This window comes from Impatiens glandulifera, chromosome 2 (genome assembly GCF_907164915.1).
Source record: "Impatiens glandulifera chromosome 2, dImpGla2.1, whole genome shotgun sequence".
Taxonomy (NCBI): domain Eukaryota; kingdom Viridiplantae; phylum Streptophyta; class Magnoliopsida; order Ericales; family Balsaminaceae; genus Impatiens; species Impatiens glandulifera.
This window is the reverse complement of record NC_061863.1, coordinates 59966887-59988938: the sequence shown is the minus strand read 5'-3', so window position 1 is coordinate 59988938 and position 22052 is coordinate 59966887. Positions and strand designations below refer to the sequence as shown.

Below are 22052 nucleotides of genomic sequence, written 5' to 3'. Positions count from 1 at the left end.
ATTTATTTATTTATTTTTCTTGAATAATATAAAAAATGATACAAATTAAGGAAAAATAAATAAATTGAATAAATTAACGAACTTAGGAATTGATTGACCGCACAAGTAACAAGGAGGCCATTTTCTAATAATTTACTTATTCAAAAAGATCATTATCTATAACATAAATTAGAACCACAAAATACATTCTTCCTTTTGATCTAATGGGCCAATATATATTTCATTAATTTATTAGCCCATTTTAAATATCTTTGATATTCTTTATGTAAAGTAAAAACTTAGTAAACACTCTTCTTCTTTTTTTTGTTTCGTACATGATTTTAGTATTATAAACTTAGAATAGTTTAAGCTCAATCGAATAAGAACAATTATTTCTCAATGCAATCCTCAAACTTTCTAAAACAAGTGTATCAAAATATAATATATTCATTTGTTTTCTTAACTTGCATTCATAATTTGTTCAATTTTGTCAATTTATAGAAGATATGTTTTATTTTATAGAATTTAAAAGTAGTGTATAATTATATAGAGTTCACTTAAGAATTTAAATAAGCAAATTAATAAGCTTTTAATACAAAATCAAAATAACATTATAAAGCACTCATATGACCAAGATCGATCTACATAGAACCGATATTCAATCAAAAAAATATTATGTTAAGCAAAATAGTTATGCAAACTCTCGAACTTCATAGATCATATACATCAAGGAGCCGAAAATATAATTAAAATAAATACAACAATAATGAATAAGAAGAAGAAAAAACTAACAAAAAGGGTTTAATGCATGTATTAATTAACATGAAACTAGGGGGAAATGCCAAAAATACAAAATGAGGCTTGACATGCAAGGAACTGTAGGACACTTTAGTTTTTTCTTCTTCTTCTATCCTCCTCGATTCTTTTCAAACCTTTTAGAAGCTCCCGATTTTTTTTATCGGGACAAACAAGCCAAGCCAAGTATAGGTCGAACCTACGACCTACCGGTTAAGAGGATAAACATATTGCTTCATCTACTATTTTTTTCGGCTATTAAAAACCACTAAAACCACAGATTAATGGTTACAATAAAACCACACATTTTAATTTTGGTTAAACAAAACTCTTTAGTGATCAATCATCATCTTTGTCACGCCAATCTGGTCTTCCTAATGTGAACTCCAAGCTTGGGTTTATTTGATTTAAGACGCCGGAATCTAAGAATATCTTCGAATGATTCAGTTCGTTATCCTGCATCACACAACTTTCTTTATATATGTAAAAACAATCTTATTATTTTAGTTTAATCGCTTGCGACTCAAATAGAATCTAACCTGCGAAATGTTTCTCAATCTACCATGTGACGACAAAGAAGATGGTCGGAAATCTTCGTTGTTTGTGTCTGTTTGCATCCAAGTCTCCCTATTGTTGACATTTTCAAAGAAAATTGTTAATTAAATATCATATAAAATGCTAGATATATTGTAAAGATGTTTGTGTCATTTCATTCGTGCCCGTCATTGGTAATTCAATATGAAATTCTAGAACTTTATAAAGGAATTGATTGTAATATCGAAAGAAACCTCCACTTGAGATGAAAATCACAATGGATAAAGATTTTCATTGCTAATTGATTAATACTAACTAAGCAAAGGTGTAATCATTGATTGGTAACATGGAGTCAATCTTTTTGTTACTATTCAATATGTGTAAGATCTTGGAAAGAATGAAAAGACAGTTGGATCTAGAAATGATAACAATATTAGTCATAATTTTGACATAGGTGTTGGAAAAAATGGAAAGACAGTTGTATCTAGAAGAGATAACATTAGTCTTAATTTTGACACATAGGTCTTGGAAAAAATGGAAAGACAGTTGGATGAATGGAAAATACAAGTGTTGCAGATAAGTAGGTTAGTCCTCATCAAAGCATCTCTAATTGGTTTGGTTATGCGACAAAAAAAGAGAGTTTAGTTTACCAATTGTTCTCGACTCTATCCTTTAGAGTTTTATTGATTTATTTTCTTACTTTTGTTATGTTTTAGGATCTTATTTGATTAACTTGCGACATCAAAATGACTTGTTTTGTAATTGAAATTGTTCTTCCTTTAAAAATACTTTATTTTATAATGGCTTAATTTTTGGAAAGTAAATGCAAAATTTAATTTCATGTTTGTCGTTGATTAATAAAAATGTTTGATCTTACATTAAAAGAAAACAAGAGATAAAAACTTGAAATGATTTTTGCATTCATTTCCTTTGGATGTGTAGTTATTAAAAAATTGTGTTATTTGTTGAATGAAACTTAAAAGCCATTGAAATTAATGATAATATTCCCTTTATAGTAATCCTACAAGTAGTACTCACTGAATTTTATACATACCAATATAATAATATTAAAAGTTTAGACTGGTTTATCTAATAAACATTAATATTTCATTGTTTTTATCAATTATTATAATATTATTATATATTAATACTTTTTAATATTTTATTTAATAATTTAATTTTTATATTTTATAACTTAGATGAGCAAAATTTTCCAAATAACCTATATCCAAAAAAACTTTATTTTCAATTCAAATAAGCAAAATTTTCTGAATCCAAAAAAAATATTTGTTCAGCTTTTCCAATTGATTTTTTTTTTTAAATTTAGACTAAGGAAAAGGAACTTACTTTTCAAACAATATAAATATTTATTAAATGAGCAAAAGAATATGAAGCCAAGAGTATAAATTTCTTATATATTGATTAGTTTCTTCATCTTGTTTATAGATTATGTATCTCTTTCAAAAAATTGTTTATTAATTATAAGATGATCACATATGAAACAAATATGCTAATGTTTGTATGTTTTTTATGGAGGTAACTAGATGCTTATTCAAATAATTAAAAGGATTGATATTTTTTAATAATACATATATTGACTTTTGTAGCTATGATTGCTTAATCATCATGTGCTAGTTTGTTTCAGCTTATCTAAATAAGTCTCAATTAATATGAATAAGCTGAAAAAGTAGTGTATCCTAATAAACTATAGTTAATAAGTTGAATTAAACCAATTTCAACAAACACAAAAAGAGATACCACTAAGAATTTTGTTCCAACACTTATACTAAATAAACTTCTCTTTTGCCTATCATTTTTATGATTGTTATAAAATCGAAAAAAATCAAACTAACCTATCTTATTCAATTAAACACCGTGTAATGTGGTCTTATCAGCTGATTAGAAGATATTCCTCAAGAACAAAGTAGGGAACTTAAAAGAAGGTGAAAATGTAAGAGAAAAAAAGCAAAAGCTGCCAATCCCTTTCTCTTTCTTTTCTTGTTGTTCAAAAATGGCGGACATGAAGGATGCATTTTTCTAGGTTAGGGTACCATGCAAAAGAAAAAGAAAAGAAAAGCACTGGTCGGTTGCCCCTATATTTTGAATTTAACCATTTCCCCAACTGGGTTTTTTTGTTAAGATATTATTCAGAATTTATATTTTAATTAAAGGACTAGGTTATTATATAGGTGAAAAAGAAATTACCTTGAAGAATTACTCCAAAGAGTAGTTGAATTAGGGTAATTATTATCTGTTGTTTCTAGTTGAATGGCCACATCGGAATTATTAGATACCCTTTGATCAATAAACCTTCTTAGAACGTCGGCGGCGGCGCCACTCCCCCCTGCTCCGCGGGAATCACTATCGTCCTCTCCAGATCCATCAGATTGACCTTTCGAGTACAACAATATTGTCAAAAAAAAAACCTAACTCATTTGTTTTTTTTTTTTTTAATTTATTATAATGAAATGAAAAGTTAATTACCTGATGAAACTGCAGGCTTGTCTGTTGTCTTAACAGTTCTATACATCTGCAAAGACAAAGACAGAGATCCAGTTAAATTATTAAAAATAAAAATAAAAACATAATCACTAGGTTTGATCATAATTAATTAATATCATGAATGATATAAGTAGTAATAAATTTCTGTATTATTGCAAAATGATGACTTTGCTTTTGTCTGCTATATATTTTATCTCTCCTCTCTTCTTCGATCTCCTTCTACGTCTTCTTCTTCTTCTCTGTCTGGTCTGATCTGATCATCTGATTCAGAGAGAGAGAGAGAAAGAAGAGATGACTTTTTATTTTTTCCTATTGTTTTAAATTCATTAGTGTTCAGTACTACTTCACTGCCATTCATCGGCTATTGTGCCGGAGCAATAAACGGAGACCACAATCCCCCACACCTCAATGCAAACCAAATTAATATTATTCAAAAAAAAAATAAAAAGATAAGAGTTTTGATTCTCTCTCTCTTGTTTGCTGTACCTGTAAATGGCTCTTGACATGAGCTAGCGTTAGATCTTTAACATCCATTAGCTCTAGAACAGACTTTGGTGTAGCCCCTATAATATTAAACCAAAAAAAGAAATATTTTCAGATCTAACACTTAATTAGCTATAGCTACATAAAGAATTTATTTTATTTTATTTCATTTCATTTTGCAACCCATAACATATATAATAATAAGAAAATAGCTAGGATTAATAATATATACTTTCATGGCCGCCAAGGAGATCGACGGCATGAACGAATCGGGCGTGAAGGGTGCTTGTCCATCTCATTCTCGGTGCCCTCATGCTCCTTTTTACCGGCGGCATCTTTGGACTGAATCTTGTTGATGGCATAGATCTCATCATTATCGATCCGTTTCCGCCGCCGCCGGAGTCATGGAGATATTGACCTGGGGAAGTTGATGACATTAAAGTAGGACCGTTAAATCTCCTATGATAAGGGGATGGTGGTGAGGATCCGTTTGGAGATAAAATGGACATCGGATCCAAGCCAGACCCGTTTAGGTAAGACGAGATTTGTTGTTGTTGTTGCTGCTGTTGATGATGATGATGGTATAGGTTGGAAATTAGTTTTTGATCATCCACATCTTTGTTACCATGGTCCAGCGCTAAGAATGGGAATGTACGGTTCTGATAGATTGGGATGCCCTTGATGGGCTTCAAACTGTGGTGATGAGGAGGAAATTTATGAGGCGGCGGTGGCAGCGTCGGCGGCGGCGGCTGTTGTTGATGATGATGGTAATATTGATTATGATGATGATAATGGTGTTTGATTAGTTCAGGGGTAGTGGATGAGATGTTAATGCATGATGGGTGGGCTAAGGAGAGGTCGGTGGAGGCGGCAGTGTCAGGTTTCCGGTAGCGTCGGTGGCCGGAGAGATCGATTCTTATCTGGGATGAAGGGTTTGGAGGGCTAATATGTAGAGAGAGATCAGGAGGTGGGAGTGGATTTGAAGATTGGTGATGGTGGTGGTGGTGATCAATGGAGATCCCTTGGAAGGGCATTTTTTTTGGTTTAAAGAAGAAGATTTGGTGTTTGTTGGTTTAAATCCTATTTGAGAAGAAAGGGGGAAAGGGAAAGGGGATTAATTTTGGAGAAAGAGAATGAAGAAAAGATTATGGATGTGGTGATCGATGATGGAGAGAAGAGAAGAGAGTATAAAGTTGGAAAATGACAGTGAGTGGTAGAGAGAAGAAGAAGAAAGAAGAAGAAATTTATTATTTTATTTAATAATCATATAGTACTACTATATAATACTATTTAATGATGGAATTGGTAACAAAGAAAGGAAGAAAGAGTCACTTGACCTATTTTCCTTGCTGCTTCATTTAGTTCCAATTTAATAAAAAAATTGAATAGTGTATTTTCTGTTACTCTTTTACTTTTATCTTCTTATATATATATATTCTCATGTAAGTTGTATTAATTATCATTCAATTCAAATCTATACATGATAGAATAATACATATTCTACACAAGTCAAAAGTAATTCCACCTTTTTTTTTATCTGATTAAGAGTATATATATTTCATTAAATGACTTTGTATTGTTGTTTTTACCATCATTTTTTATTTATTTAATTTAGAATTTGATTGTGCAATGTTTAATTGTTTTTAATGGTGCATCCCAACTCTACCCATTAAGATAGAACTCTCATATCCCTTGATTCGATTTAAACCTTCATTGGACATGTAAGGGGGATTGACCATAGTTAAAGTCATGATTGTGTTACTTTTGTATCTCTATAGGAGACCGATCAAAGAACTATGAATGTGTTAAGCGGAGAAAAATCGTGAAGATGAATAAGGGAGAAAATCATTGTCAATTTAAAAAATAAATAAACATTTGGTTAGACACTCACCTAAGAATGTCTCCACCTTCATGGATAAAAATGATAAAACTCCAATCCAATGACAACAAACTATACAGTTTAATAATAATAGATCAATCCAACCAAATTAGAATAGAATGTGGTTTGAAAAAAAGAAAAAAACTATCAACAACAATGAAATGGTCCAATTATAGATATTTTAATTCCTTTCCAGTCTGGATATATGGATTCCTTTCTAGTCAAATGTTTCAAATAATAAAATCATGACAAAATTATAAGGTGACATGATTTGATTTGCTTGTGACATTGTTTTTCTAATGAATTGTACTAAGTTTTGTTTGACTTGTTTGAAAGTTTCACAAAGGTTTATGTGACTTTTATATAATACATATATATAAATATAAATGAATGAAACAATAAAAGTTCTCCCTTTTCACAAAAGTAATTAAATAAAAATAAATAGTACAAATATTGTTTTTAGCATCAATAATTGAATACCAGAGATGAATTCTCTTCCATGGAATAAAATGATTTAGACCTTCTTATGGTGGTTGCTTTTTCAATGAAAGCAAATGGAATTAGGGAGTTCATTTTGAGATACATTGATTATGTTAACTTGAATGGTGAGATTGGCAAGAATAAAAAAAAAAATTAAAATTTGATCTTACATAAAAGCCATTGACATATTGGAGAAATTGTATAGATTGTCATTTTTTCTTTTCATACTAAAAAAATTCAAATCTGTCTATATGAGCACTAATTGAAAAAAAAAAATATTATTATTATATAGATAGAAGAAGCATTTGTAGGTCCAATGGGTTAAAAAAAAAATACAGATCTTATAACTTATGGATAAAAAAAAAAATGAAAGCATTCATTCATAAACAAGTTTCTTATGAGACATTAAAGATTTGTATATATATGAATATAATAATATATAAAAATGAAATTGGTGTAATAAAGAAGGATAGATCAGTCCATTGACTTTAGGAAAAGAGAGAGACCCACAAAGGGGAGTTTGTTTGCTTGCATATATATAAATATAAATATAAATATATGTAATACAATGAATTCCCACATTTCCTTCTAATTCCTTTTCATTCTCCCAAATATTCCCTTAATAATTTTTTAAACAACTTTGTCTCGCATCACACTTTCCCTAGGTTTTATTATGTCTTTCTTTCACATGACCCTCTTTCTATTTCTTGTATATTATTTATATTTATTGTCAAGGGACTAATTATAATATTATGTATGATAGTAAACAGAGGATCCAATTAATTATTCTTTATATTATGTTTATTTGAGTACAGATCATGTAAATCTATTTAATTATGATACGCCAAAAAAACTTAGAAAATAGTTAAACTTTTAAAAATAATTAGTTACAAGCCCAAGCCTAGGGTTTCCTGAACCCAAGGCTGAATCATAGCTAATGGTCTATTATTTAACTGTTGACAGTATGGGGATCCATAATGGTACATTGTATTGACATGCAACTCTCTCTTAATTTGTAAATTGTAAATGTATTTAATTTATAAAAAAAATTAAGGGTATACTATTTTCTTCATAATTAATAACATTTATATATAATTTCATTTGTAAGAAATAAAATTTCAATCGAAAAACTCATGATTTGAATGAAAAATGAGTGCATAAATGCTGAGAAACAAGTTTGAGAAAAATTACATTGAAATATGATGAACAAATGTTATTATTGATTATATTCTCTTTTTAATAAATTTGAATACATTGAAATAGTGATACTTGGATTATGACTTAATTAGGTGTAATATTTGAGATCAATTTTCAATGCAATATTTTACTGATATGATTATTATATTTAATGTAAGATATTTTGAGAGTATTTGTGTATAATAAATTTTAAAGAAATTAACAAAGTAAATAACCTGTCATAAATCATTTTACCAAAATCCTATATATAAGGAAAATTGTCGTTAATAGGTATTAAACAATATCAAAATTTAATTAGGGTATCAATTCAGGTCAAATTCGGGCTGATAGGCTTAGAGATACTAAGCTAAAACTTAATGTTTATTAATTCGTGTGAAAATCTCTAACATAAAATTGAAGACGGCTTATATATAATTGACCCAAATCAGAACCGATTAATCTGACTCAACTTAAACACAACCTGATTTAATCTGATTTATTAATATCACATCTTTCTAATTTTGATTAAAATGACAAAAATGTGCTAAATTACATGTCCACTTACTTGAGTAGAAAAAATAAATGTGACTCTACACAATGACCGACAACTGCACAATTAGTAGCGCCTCTTCAATATCTAAGGAGAAATGGTAAAAGAGTTACGGGACTGCGTCACAATTTTGAAAAGTGAAATAGTCTGGCAAAAAGTTGGAGTAGAAAATGAGTAAATTTAAAACATAAGAAATGTTTCAAATTTTTTAGTGAAAATAAGTGAGTGAGTATGAAAGTCAAACATAATATCCTATCAAAGAAAATTGTAACTAGTTCGTAGGTCTACTTTAAGTCATTTAAGGTCGATTCGATATGTTTATTATTTGGGTTAAACGAGTTGACCTAATTTTTACTTGAACCCAAAACTAAATTACTCGAATTTGAGTTTTTTCGTGTTTGGTTAGAAATTATCATCGAATGTAATCAATGTATTTCCTGCAAATAAAATTCATTTTGGTGCAACGGACTGTTTTCATTGAATTGGCTTCACAGAAAATTCATTTTGTTTGTCTAATCATTTTGGTATTTGTATTTATGTATTGCAATGAAGATCCTCAAAAGTTCAAACTATTATCTTAAAACTATCCTATCAAGATAGTCCAATGGGAAGAATTAACCTAAGAAACCAAAAGCGGAAAGTCATCGGTGTAGTGTTATGTTAATTCTCTTTCAGTTAAAATAAATTTATATAAATATTACTCTACTGACTTAGTCCATTTTCACTACCCGAGCCAGACTTGAATAATATATTTGTAGATATGGATTGATGGGTAGTAGATATTGTCATCCCTATCTAAATGGGTTAATTTATATTATGAAAACTGGAATTCTCTACAAGCTCTATAGATTAGGAAGGATAATATTCTTATAGAAAATTACATAATATTATTGGAACAAAATATTCTTATAAAAATATAAATGATGCTCAATTACTATATATATATTAAATATTCTATTGTCATTTAAGGTTATGACATTTACAATACTGCTTTATGAAGCAGAGTTAATTAATACCCCCAAACAGCAATATTTATTATACAGAACAATTCTATGGGGTGAGATAGAAGAGAAGAAAGAAGTGTGAAAGTTGTATGATTTTGTCTAGATCGAGCATTTATTATTAATGTCTTTTAACTTTTACCACCATTGATCTCCACTCCATTTCATTAGCCCTTTTTTGGCAAAGTAAATATCAAAAAGCATTGCCTTTGGGGAACAATTATCTGATACTCTTAAAGAAATTGGGAAACTTCAAACTCTCTTTTCTATGAATAATAAATATATCATTTATTAGTTTCTTTTGCTATGACAAATTAGAAGATCACATGGCCATTTCCCTTACCTTTTAGGTTTAGGGTTAATGGCAAAATTTGGTTCTTTATTTTTGAATGAATGTCTATATATTATTGAATAGTTTATTTATTGATCATCAAAACAGAGCTAATAGTATTTTATTTTATATTTGATCATTTTCTTTAATTTAAAAACTCAACTTGAAATTTGACATTCATGATCAACATGATTGCTGCTGAGATTAGCACTAGGTTTAGGTATCATGATTGAACTTTTGATCATACTAATTTGTAAGACAAAATGACCAAAAGTATATGAAGATCATACTAAATTGGAATTTTTTGCATATATGTAACCGAATCCACTAATATGATCAATTAATTCCAAAAGATCAAAATTTTAATAATTCCTTGTTTCTGTGTTTGAACCAAGGTGTCGACTCAAAATTTTACCGAAAATCATTATGTTAATCGAGTGGGAGAACACTAAGTACAATGAAGAAAAGATTAATTACTATATCAATATTGATTTCAATACATGGCCGGAAAAGATGTTATGATTGCAAAAGTTTGATAAAAAGAAGTGTAGATCATATAGAGGTGGAAATAGTTATGGAAAAAAAATAAAGTGTGACTATGATCTCAAACTTTTACTAGAATATGATCTAAAGTCTTGATTATTATTATTATTTTAGTTTGCTTTACACTTTGTCTAATTCATGCCAATAATTTTCCTAATATGTTAAGAGAACAAGTGGGTTTTGCTATTTCCAAAAACGGGATGAAAAATCTATCCTCACCACATCAATCATGTGGACGTCTCACCAATTGCATCCTTCCCTACAAGTAATAAATGATCATGCCCCGCCCACCTTATATTTTAACAACTTTAAGAAAATTATATTATTATTTTTTATCAAAAGATCATTCATTACTACATGTGAAATTAAATTTTATTAGTAACGACCAGTTTTAGTTACAGGAAGATTAAAAAAATAAGAGAAATTAAACCTTATACCAATAAAGCACACTTTTGGTTTGCAAAGTCGACCTTCTAACTTTAATAAATTAAGGTGTAAATGAAAATGACATATCCCAGATTATCGGTCCCCCACCTTTTGGAAATCCTATAAAATGATGGGATGTGTTAGCTTATAAGAACCATATGTTTAGTCATAATTTGCGTCTAATCTCTTAGTCTTAGGCCCCATCCACTTCGATTAGACTAATTAATTAATTAAACAAATACTAATTGAGAATAATATTATTCACTAGATATGACAACACTATTATCCTAGTCAGAACAATTAATGTTCTTTTTTTGTTCCTTAGTCCACAAAAACAATAATTAGGTGGATCGAGTGGAAATTTTAATCCTAACAAAAATTATTGTAATAGTTTTTCTTATGAAATAATTATATATATATATATATATATATATATATATATTAAAAGTTTATAAGAAAAATATGACTGATCTATATGTTGTGTTTTTCAATCGTAAACAATTTAGAGTGACAGAAACTTTCAATATTAGAGAAAGTAATGATTAATTTTTGTAAAAAGATTTAAAATATATTTATATATAAATAAAATAAAAAAATTAAATAGAATTTATTTTAGTATTTTATTTAATGATCTGAGTGATATGATTGATGCGAGAAGAGTGAAATAATGTTTAATTTTGTTTGTGTTATTATAATAATTCAAACCGAACAAGTTCTAGTAATTAATTAAAAAGTTTATTAGAATAATAAATGAAATATATATACTAAAGATTTTCAGACACTACCTTCCCAAGATCAGGAGAATAATAATTTAAGTGTTTTATGACAAATTTTTGACTCCTTTAATTTCTAATGATCAATGATTTATATCAAAAGATACTTCATGTTTGTTCCTTTAATTAATATATTTATGATGAAATTCGTTTCTTTTATTTATTTATTTTCCTTTCTGGGCTTCAGAATAATATACATTCGACGTGGACTATGAAGCCAATTCAATGCTTTCAGCTAGCTTAGAAAACACAAGAAAAAGTCAAATTATTTTTCTTAATTTGAGTGAATATATATTGTTTCTAATAATAATATGTAACATAGAAGAAAGTAAAATAGCTAGAAAAAAAGAATAGGTACCTTCATCTCTTTCTTTCTTTTTTTCTAAATTAAAAATTAACCTATGAAAAAGAAAATAAAAGTTAGATCCATTATTAATTATATATATAATTATAATTTTGCAAAGTGCATAAAATATATAGGTAGTCTCACGTGGGACCTCCTTTTGGCTTTAGGGGTAATAATGAAGCAATGATGGAGTGGAGTTTCAGACCAAACGACATCGTTGAGATAACCTGTTCACCCTTTTTCAGATCATCTTCTTTAGAAAAGAGAAAGGTGAATAAGGGTTAGTTTGTTTGATTCACCTATTTTCTACCTTTGGGGTTCCTTTATATATGCTTAATTTTTTATTAACAGAACAAGTTTGAAGTCATAAACGTTGAAAGAACTCCAATAACAAGAGTGATTCTTAAAAGACTAAATATTATGTATTAAATTTCTAATAAAAAATAATGTCACTTTTATTGTTCTTCTTTTGTCCATGATGATGATGAAAATATTTGAATGGTTTATTCTTAATTTTCATTAAAGCTTAAGAAAAAAAAACATTCACCACATGGGTGGTTGGTTGGGCAAATTAATCACATATCCATATTCCACTAATGAAAAGAATATATCGGAGAATGAAAGTCTCCGATGATTCTGCCCTTTTGACTTTTCTTTCTCTTTCTATCTGTCTTTTAATTAACACGCTGGGTTCCAACCCTAAACCCCAAACCCAGTCACGGTCACACCATTTTCTGTTCCTTCTGTCTACTCCCTTATTAATTACTTACTTCGGTCTTGTTTGAAATTCATCAATTTTAGGACTATGGATCGGTCTTCGAAATCATGACCATTATAAGTTAATGTGATCTATCTGTCAATCCAAACAAATATATATTAGTTATATATAATTTTTTACTTAGTGCATTGCATGTTTCCTCTATTTAGCATAAGCACATTATTAATATCCTCATGAAGTCCATTTGGAATAATTTAAATATAATAAATTTATGAAAGTTATATGAGGAAATGTATAGAAGCAAACAAATCAACTTTTGGGAGTGATCAGATAGATTAGATAGGGAGAGGGTAGCTTTTGGTTAGGCAGGTCCTTTAATTTGCTGACAGAACAGAAAATGAAAATGCAAGCTTTCATTTTCAGCAAAGGTCACGCATTACTTGTCAAAAAGTAAAGACACCCCCTTTCCCTAAAGTCATATATATTCATCATACCATACCATACCATGCAACTTTAATTTCTCAATCTTAAGAATATATATATATATATATATATATATATATATATATTTTTAATATCATATGGGTTGGTTATTGGAGAAGAAGAAGAAGTTAAATTAATTAAGGGTTCTTGTTCTTTGAATGAAGCTAGATTAAGAACTCATGATCATTATAAAGACATGAGTTCTAATTATCATATGGATTATTATTGTAAATGATTAGACATTTAAGAGATAAAAATATTCCAATATAAATTAAAAGACTGAGAATTGTCACCTCCAACCTATACCAAGAAGATTGGATACCTATATGGTCCAAAAACATAATGAAATGTGGTCCTATTTAATGAATAATATATATATATTGATCAAGACAAAACCTAGCCATATATAGATTCATGTACATGGGGCTTAATTAATTAGCTCTCATAATCCAACTTGTCTCTTTTATCTAAGATAGGTTTAATAATTATATCATTAGTGGTACCATATACAAAACTATATTAATTGTCATTCATTCATAACATTCATTATAATATAGATTAGCCCATACCCTATACACCCCCTAGCTAGTCCACCTATCTGAAAACATACCAATTTTTAATAGATAAACTTGTATTATTGAACTAGAAATTGCTATATCAATCACATTTCCCTCTCTAGTCTTTAATGCGTTGTACTGAAAAGAGTTTTTGAGATAAATTACATGGGTAATTAACCAAAGGTGATTATATCTTTGAATGTACATGTGTGGAGATGGCGTTTTCATTTGTGACCTTAGATGTTGTGTGTTTAAAATTTAAACTCCATTGATCGATCGTTCTATCTTCAACAGCAAGGGAGAGCACTAGAATTTAGGAGATCATATACACTCTTCTATTTATGTCTTTAAGCCTATATGTGGGTTTGAAGAGAAAGGTCTAAGAAGGTAGTTATCAGATTCAATATTCGGCCTTGTTTAATTTAGATGGTTTAAACAAGACCAAGGAAGAGTGGGTGAATCGTAATCTTGTGAAAGGATAACTTATGAGAATGAGAATGTACTGGAATCTAGGGATGAAAATAAAATTAGTTGTCAGAGAAAATAATTATTGATGATATTGTTACAGTGCAAAGAAAATAGAAAGAAAGAGATGATAACAAAATGTAAGTTATGTAAAGAAATTCGTTTATCGTATACAAGTGTCTTAAAAGAATTAAGATGCATCAAGCTCGTGAAGTATCGTTAATCTGCTTATGTCCTTCAAATTAGGATTTTCTTTGATTAACTAATTATTTAGGTGACTTGTATCAATCTATTAAAATAATTCACTTAAAAAATTGCTACAATTTTTTTTTTTTTTTTTTTTTGTAAAATTCCAATTTTGAGTAGAGAAGAATAAAAGGGACAATAAAAAATAAACCAAAATGAGTCCATTCATAAGATGTCATTTATACAAGTGTTTAAAAAAAGGGGGTTTCATCTCATTACAATAATACTTATAATTGGAGATATATAAGAGAAGGGCTGATTTGTATATAAATCTAATAAGTCTTCAATTCTTTTACAACCATAATGTATAAATAATAAACAAAACAGTCATTTTATATGCATTTACAGGTTTCTAAGTATAAAAGTTGGAGTTTCGCCTATACACTAGGTTTTCACTATTTTGTTTAAAAAAACAATTTTGTTTTTATAGAATGGTCATATGTAGTATCTAGTAACACATTGTGGTCCTAATTCACTATAAGTTATTGATCTAAGTTTGACCGAGTGCATGTGAGCAACTACAACCCGTACTCCCTTGGTTTCAAAGTTTATATATATATATAATTTACAAATAATAGGGAGTCAATCTAAAACTTAAAACTGTTTTTTTCCTTTCTAGTAATAAATTCCCCTTATTCAAGCATCCTATGTTAGATATGTTGGTTAATTTCTCACAATGAGTTGACAAGAAAGAATAATATTCTTTTATTATTATTGTTATTATTATTATTATTGTAGAACTTGTTTGATCTTGTTATCAAAAACACTTTTATCACATTATACATATTTAATCTATAAATAATTCAATTAATCTACTTAAATATCAAAATATATTTAATTTATTAAATAGTTGGAATAATGGAAAGGATGACACTTGGAACAAAGGTGTACCCATCGGAAGTTGACATATGAGAGAGATTGGTGGGGGCCATTATTAATTAATTAATTAATTCCTCGAAAAGAGAAGAGTAAATGGGGGTGCAGGACTTTTTTTGGCAGAGATAAAGAGAAGAAAGAGAAGATGGATGTGATAGGAGAGTGAATCATTTTGTAATCGATTGCTTTATGATTGAATATCAGATTATTATTAAAAAATTAAATAAACCCTCCCTCATCTTCCTTTTTCACTCTCTCTCTCTTTCTTTCTTTCTTTCTTTCTTTAGGAGGACATGAATCACTGTTTTAACCCCCCATCTTCTACCTTCTTCTTCTGATCAGGTCTATCATGAAAGGATGAATCATGATCACATACATGAACATGCACGATCATTTATTGGTTAATTTAATTGCAATTTTTGATCTAGGGTTTATTAGGGTTACTAGTTTCATCTACAGCTTATAGAGCTAGACTTACATATGAATTTATTTGTATTAATAACGTTTAATCCTTGAATTTATTTGCCAAATCAAACAAGACAGAGAATATATATACAAACAATTTAAACCCGTTTCCCAAGACTATCATATTCTCTCTCACACACACAGATAGACAGAGAGAGAGAGAGAGAGAGAGAGAGAAGTGAATGAGATTTCACATCTGTTTAATTGTCTGCGGTCTGCCCCGCATTTAAAGCGCGACCTCCTCATGGTAAAAAAAGAGAGCAGCAGCAGCAGCGTTGTCACAATGTCACCCCCTCCCCTCTATATACACGTACAGACACATGGCATCTTCTTCATCTTAATCTATATATATATATAATGATGCTTAATTTTTAAAGTGTCCGGATTGGCGGGTCGAGAGCTGTGGTTAATTTGGATACTTGGGTCGGATTGTGGGTTGACCCGTTTTTAAATTTAAAACGGTTAAAAATAAAATTAAAAATGCTAGAGGTATGTTTCGAACTTGCAACCTAACAAAACAAGTACAACTCTTTAACCAACTAGGCTACAAAGACTTTATATTTTAAATTCAACACCAAATTTGATAAACGCGGGACGTTTTAATATTAATATAAGTTCAACTTTTTAACTAACTAATCTATATATATATAATGATGCTTAATTTTTAAAGTGTCCGGATTGGCGGGTCGAGAGCTGTGGTTAATTTGGATACTTGGGTCGGATTGTGGGTTGACCCGTTTTTAAATTTAAAACGGTTAAAAATAAAATTAAAAATGCTAGAGGTATGTTTCGAACTTGCAACCTAACAAAACAAGTACAACTCTTTAACCAACTAGGCTACAAAGACTTTATATTTTAAATTCAACACCAAATTTGATAAACGCGGGACGTTTTAATATTAATATAAGTTCAACTTTTTAACTAACTAATCTATATATATATAATGATGCTTAATTTTTAAAGTGTCCGGATTGGCGGGTCGAGAGCTGTGGTTAATTTGGATACTTGGGTCGGATTGTGGGTTGAACCGTTTTTAAATTTAAAACGGTTAAAAATAAAATTAAAAATGCTAGAGGTATGTTTCGAACTTGCAACCTAACAAAACAAGTACAACTCTTTAACCAACTAGGCTACAAAGACTTTATATTTTAAATTCAACACCAAATTTGATAAACGCGGGACGTTTTAATATTAATATAAGTTCAACTTTTTAACTAACTAATCTATATAGGTGTTGAGTAAATTGATACTTGGGTCGGATTGTGGGTTGACCCACCCATAAACTTAAAACGGTTAAAAATAAAATAAAAAAATATTATCCGTAATTTTTTTCCATGATTTTTATATTAATACTCGTGCAAATGCACGGAAAAAATGCTAGTTTTAAATAATACTATATTAATGTTTTTAAATAATCGAATAACTCAAATTAAACACCATCCTATTATTAATTGTGAATACTACATCCATGACCTATATATAATCATCAGGCACTCTTTCCTTATGGTGTTATGACTATCTACATAACTGTATAATTAAAAATATAAAACTATATTAAACATATATATTATAAAACTATAGTTATTTTAACATAGTATTATTTAATATGATAATATGAGAAAATATACAAGATTTCCCTCTATAATAATAATAATAAAAACTTTTAAAAGTAGTTGAAAATCATTTTTTTAGTCACTTTGATGGCCTTTTAGTATTATAGGATTTCTCAATTTTATTTCATCACTTAAATTTGAATTTTCGTTTTGTATTTTGTTCTTTGTGTCATCTGGTTTAAATGGATAGGATTTTGTAAAAGTTAAAGACTTGTCGAAACCAATATTTTAGTTAATGTACATTTTTTTTTTATTTCACTGGGTATCTTACTTTTTTTTAACCATATATGTAAGTCATTAATTATCACCTAATAAAATATTTTATAGCCTTGTTTAACAACCTTCAATTAAAAAGAATTTCAATGTATCTCAAAATATATATTTTTTAAGACTTGATTAGTTTGTTTAACTTATTTTACTTTATCATTTATCGTTACAAAGTTTTGGAGTCAGAAATTACAAAATTCCTGGATTTCTTTTATTAAAATTTAAATTATTACAAATTTATCATTTAAATTTTGATTTTGTTAATGTTGTTTTATAAATTTTGTATACCTAACTCCTTATATGAATTAATAATAATAATAATAAATTCTAAAAAACTAATAATTTTGATGATTAAATTATGTGATTTGTGATCAAATATAATTAGATGAGAAGGTGGAATTATTTAAGATTTTTTTTTTTCAAATACCCCCAAAATAACTTGGTCTTAGTTAATTTGATTATATTTTAAATAGTTTATTTAGTTCTAAGTTATTGATAAATAGGTTATTTGAATATAAAGATACGATGTATATAAATAAACTATAAATTAGAAAAATGAATGTTGAAGTTATAACTATATAAGATGTCATGTTAACTTTCTATATTAAAAGAAATGTATTAATCCTTAAAGAAGGCCTTAATTTCATACAACATGGGTGTTTAATTAAGTTGGAATCAATCCTATCAAATAAGGGTGTTTTAAAACAAATAAAAAAATTAATATAATATTATATAATTAAAAATCGTTTAAATATAAAGATAAAAATATTAAAACCAACCAAAATTATTTTGGTTGATCGGGATCTTTGGTTTATATATGAATCATATGTTTATCCTCAAATAGTTTGCTTTGATATAAGATATTGAAAAATTAGTTATTTAGATAAAAATAATATGAAATATTTAAAAATAAAATAAATATAATTTATTTTAAGTGAAATAAAAGTTATTCAGTATTTTAATTGATAATTAAACAGTTTGCATATTATTAAACTAAATGATTATTAAATAAATTGTCATTTATTTTAGATTAATGAAAAATATCTCAAAATTCAACAATGCCCCCAATTTATTCTTTAAATTGTTTAAAATAATAATTTTTTTAATTATACAGTTGTATAGTATCTGCCTTTGGTTTAGTTCAATTCTATCGTACTAACAATAAACATGGTCGGTGTCGGTATCCACTAGATTAGTGTCACCTTTATAAAGAAAAAAAAATATTAAATTCATCTTGTATATATATATTGGTAGAATTCCGATATGTAAGAAGAATTTTTTGTTATAAAATATATTTTTTGAAATAAATATTTATTCAAACTATTTACCATGTTTAATATGGTATAGAAAAAGACTGTATAATTTAACTCACTATCATTTTGATATTTTTTTGAATTTTGATTATAGACTTATTTGACTTTAACCTAATTTGTTTTAACCAATAATCTAATTTATTGACTTTATTTTCTTAAACATCGACAATTTTCACTTAAATTATAGTTACATTATTTTTTATATTTAAAAGTGAATAATGATGTAACATATGTAAAAAAACACATCTAATCAAGCCTTGTTAATTTGTTTCGAAAGTTTTGAATTCTGACTGTTTGACCGTGGTTGAATTTGAAAAAATGGGCTTGACAGAGAAGAAAAGAGAGACGGGCTAGGCCCAAATAGTTGGTTGGAAAAGACAATTCAGATCTTTTGTTTGTTCATGTGTTGGGAAAGCGACAAGTCTAAATAAAATACAGAAGAATGCTGCCATTTTGCCATTAATGTGCTCGTGCTGGAGTGGAGTGGAGCACATTTTTTCACAACTCTGACCACTTATATGTTCCAGATCTCGACTCTAATAAATTATTATTTGGAATTTACTTCATTTCTTATTATTTTATGCATTATCTTATTTGTCTATACCAAAGATGGTTCCAAATTTGTTAGATAACGTATCTTTAAGGAAAAAAATAATGTAATTTTTTATTTGAGAAATTGTGAGAAACAAAATAAGGCATTGTTGTGTCATATAAAACTTGTTTTTGATGAACTTTATTATATTGTTTGATTATTGTTTAATAAAAAAAAATAAATTATCTTAAATACCTTCGAAATATTTTATGGATATTTTGTGCATGTTTCAGTCTTCGAGTGAATATTAATAAGTCAGACATCTTTTTTTCAAATCCTGTTTCAAATAGAAGAATAATGATGTTAACAAATTGTTCTGATTTAGAATTGGTGATCTTTCATAAACATATTTTGGTATGTCATTATGTGTTAAATTACAATTCAAAATTTCTAGGGATCACAAAAATGGAATTTAACTGTCTAGATGGAAAAGTAAAATAATCTCGAAAGGGGTCGATTAATCTTCATTAAGAATGTGTTGTCATTTATGTCTACACAGGGCCGGCCCTGGGGTAAGCCCGGCAAGCCCTCGGGCTAGGGCAGTCCACTCCCTAGGGCAGCCCACTTGTTAAAAATATTAAGGCATTTAATAAAATCTATTGTGATTTTAAATGTAAAATGGTGTAGCTTAGTGGTTCAACATACGTACTTAAACTTTATATGGCTATCGGTTCAAACCTCACCAAAAACATTTTTTTTTAACAATTTTTTAAACTTGACATAGGTTAACAAAAAATATATCGACTTTTTTTCTACTGGGGGTTGGGGCAACCCAAACCTCGGGGCCGGCTCTGTGTCCACATATATGATGTTTTTATTCATTATTCCCAAGAGTGTGGCGGTGAAAATATAGAGAATAATGTGTAAATTTTTATGGGGATTCATTAATTCATCGTTTTGTCATTACTTAGATGGAATAATGTTAAACGTTTCAAAGATCAAGAAGGTTTGTATATTTGAGATCTTATTTTATTTAATAAGGCTCTTCTATCAAAATAGTGCTGTAAATTTGTAATAGAACTAAATAGTCTTTGGCATCGATGATCAAATGTAAGTATATATAGTTACGATTGATATGGTTGGTTCACAAAATGTCTAATTATTTAATGGGGTGTAGTACTTAGAGGGGAATTTATTCTATGTGTAAAAGTTTTCGTGAGCAATCTAGATTCATTGTACGGAATGGTTCTTCGATCAATTTTTGAGACGAAAGTTGGTGTAGTATCAAAAGTTTACTTACGACGTTCATTAGCTTGCTGCCATTGCTATATGTAGAAATGACACAGTTAATGACATGTTTGATCATCGATCTAGTGGTTTCGCTAGCCGAATTAAATATAGAAGAATAAACATTATGGAGAGTTCGTTTCATAATAGAATTTTACTTTTGGTAAGACGCAAATAAGTGTTCATGTCTGAACAAAATGTTATGTGTTGACAAGACATTGATAGTTTTCATGTGAGCATTTTAAAAGTTGTTCACTAAGATTAGTTCATATAATTTTTGTTGGGAGTCAAAGACTTTGTCCAAGATCTCGTTCTCTAATTGGAGCATTATTCACGGTGGAATTGTTACGGATGATATGTGCATGAAAAAATGTTGTATTATGGTTAATCGTTGTCATATGTGTTACGAGGAGATTGAATTGACAACTCACTTACTTTTGCATTGTCAAGGGTAACTAGTATCTGAAATCTTTTGAGGAGTATCATTGGGATTTATTGGATGTGCCCAACTCTTTGGGTATGTTTGGTTAGAGGTATAGAGGGGTACTAAACTATTGGTATAGTATAAACAATAAAATAGTGTTTTAATATGATGTTCTTTTACATTTTTATTGTTGGTATAAATTATACCCCTATATAATTTATACCTCATATGTGGTATAGTTTAATTTTTTATTTTTTATTATATGTTTTATTAATATTATATATAATCTATTATTGTATAATATATTAAATATTTTATTTAGGTTTAATATTATTATTATTATTATATATAATCATTTTTAATATATATATTATTTTAAATAGTCAATATTTTAATTAAAAAATATATTTATTTTTATAACGATAATTTTATTAATTATTATTTTCTATATTTACTTATATTATAAATAATATTTTTATTTTAGTTTATTTTATTAAAATTATTAATAATATTTAAATTAAATAAACATAATTTATCGTTTATATTATAATTAATTTTTTATATTTTAATTAAAATTACATTAATTATTAAATAATAACAAAACAATAATTTATAATAATAAACAATATTATTTATAATATAAATAAATAAATAAATAAAATAATAATATTAATAATAATTTTAAATTAATATTTATTATTTATACAACTTATACTACATTTTTATACCAAACACAAAATTATAAACCATATACAACTTATACCATTTTTTATAATTATTACCAAACATCAATAACCTATACAACTTATACTGCTCTATATTATTTATATCTCGTTACAATTTATACCTCTATACAACTTATACCTTATATAATTTGTACCACGTACCAAACACTACATTTAGGTAGTTGTTAGAAAATTTGAATTGATGCAATTAATATGGCAAATCTACATAATTGGATTATCATTTCAATTACTTTTTGGTGAACTATCTGGTTGGAGAAAAATT

At 27.9% G+C, this 22052-nt stretch overlaps 1 protein-coding gene across 1 annotated transcript; it reads right to left on the bottom strand.

Moving 5' to 3' along the window:
- Positions 1–636: 636 nt before the first annotated feature.
- Positions 637–5798, bottom strand: LOC124927222 (probable transcription factor KAN4). Its single transcript, XM_047467594.1, has 6 exons — positions 4526–5798; positions 4297–4373; positions 3793–3838; positions 3514–3700; positions 1314–1401; positions 637–1230 (listed from the first exon to the last, which is right to left on the bottom strand). Exons 1-6 carry the CDS (start codon positions 5325–5327, stop codon positions 1114–1116), a joined length of 1317 nt encoding a protein of 438 aa, XP_047323550.1. The 5' UTR covers positions 5328–5798; the 3' UTR covers positions 637–1113.
- Positions 5799–22052: the final 16254 nt, after the last annotated feature.

What these genes read in the sequence shown, in the direction of transcription:
- LOC124927222 (XM_047467594.1), bottom strand. Translation starts at nt 5,327, where the DNA reads ATGCCCTTCCAAGGGATCTCCATTGATCACCACCACCACCATCACCAA. An exon ending in ATGTCAAGAGCCATTTACAG is followed by an intron (nt 3,839 to 4,296) that starts GTACAGCAAACA and finishes TTGTCTTTGCAG; the next exon opens with ATGTATAGAACTGTTAAGAC. An exon ending in CAAGCCTGCAGTTTCATCAG is followed by an intron (nt 3,701 to 3,792) that starts GTAATTAACTTT and finishes TGTACTCGAAAG; the next exon opens with GTCAATCTGATGGATCTGGA.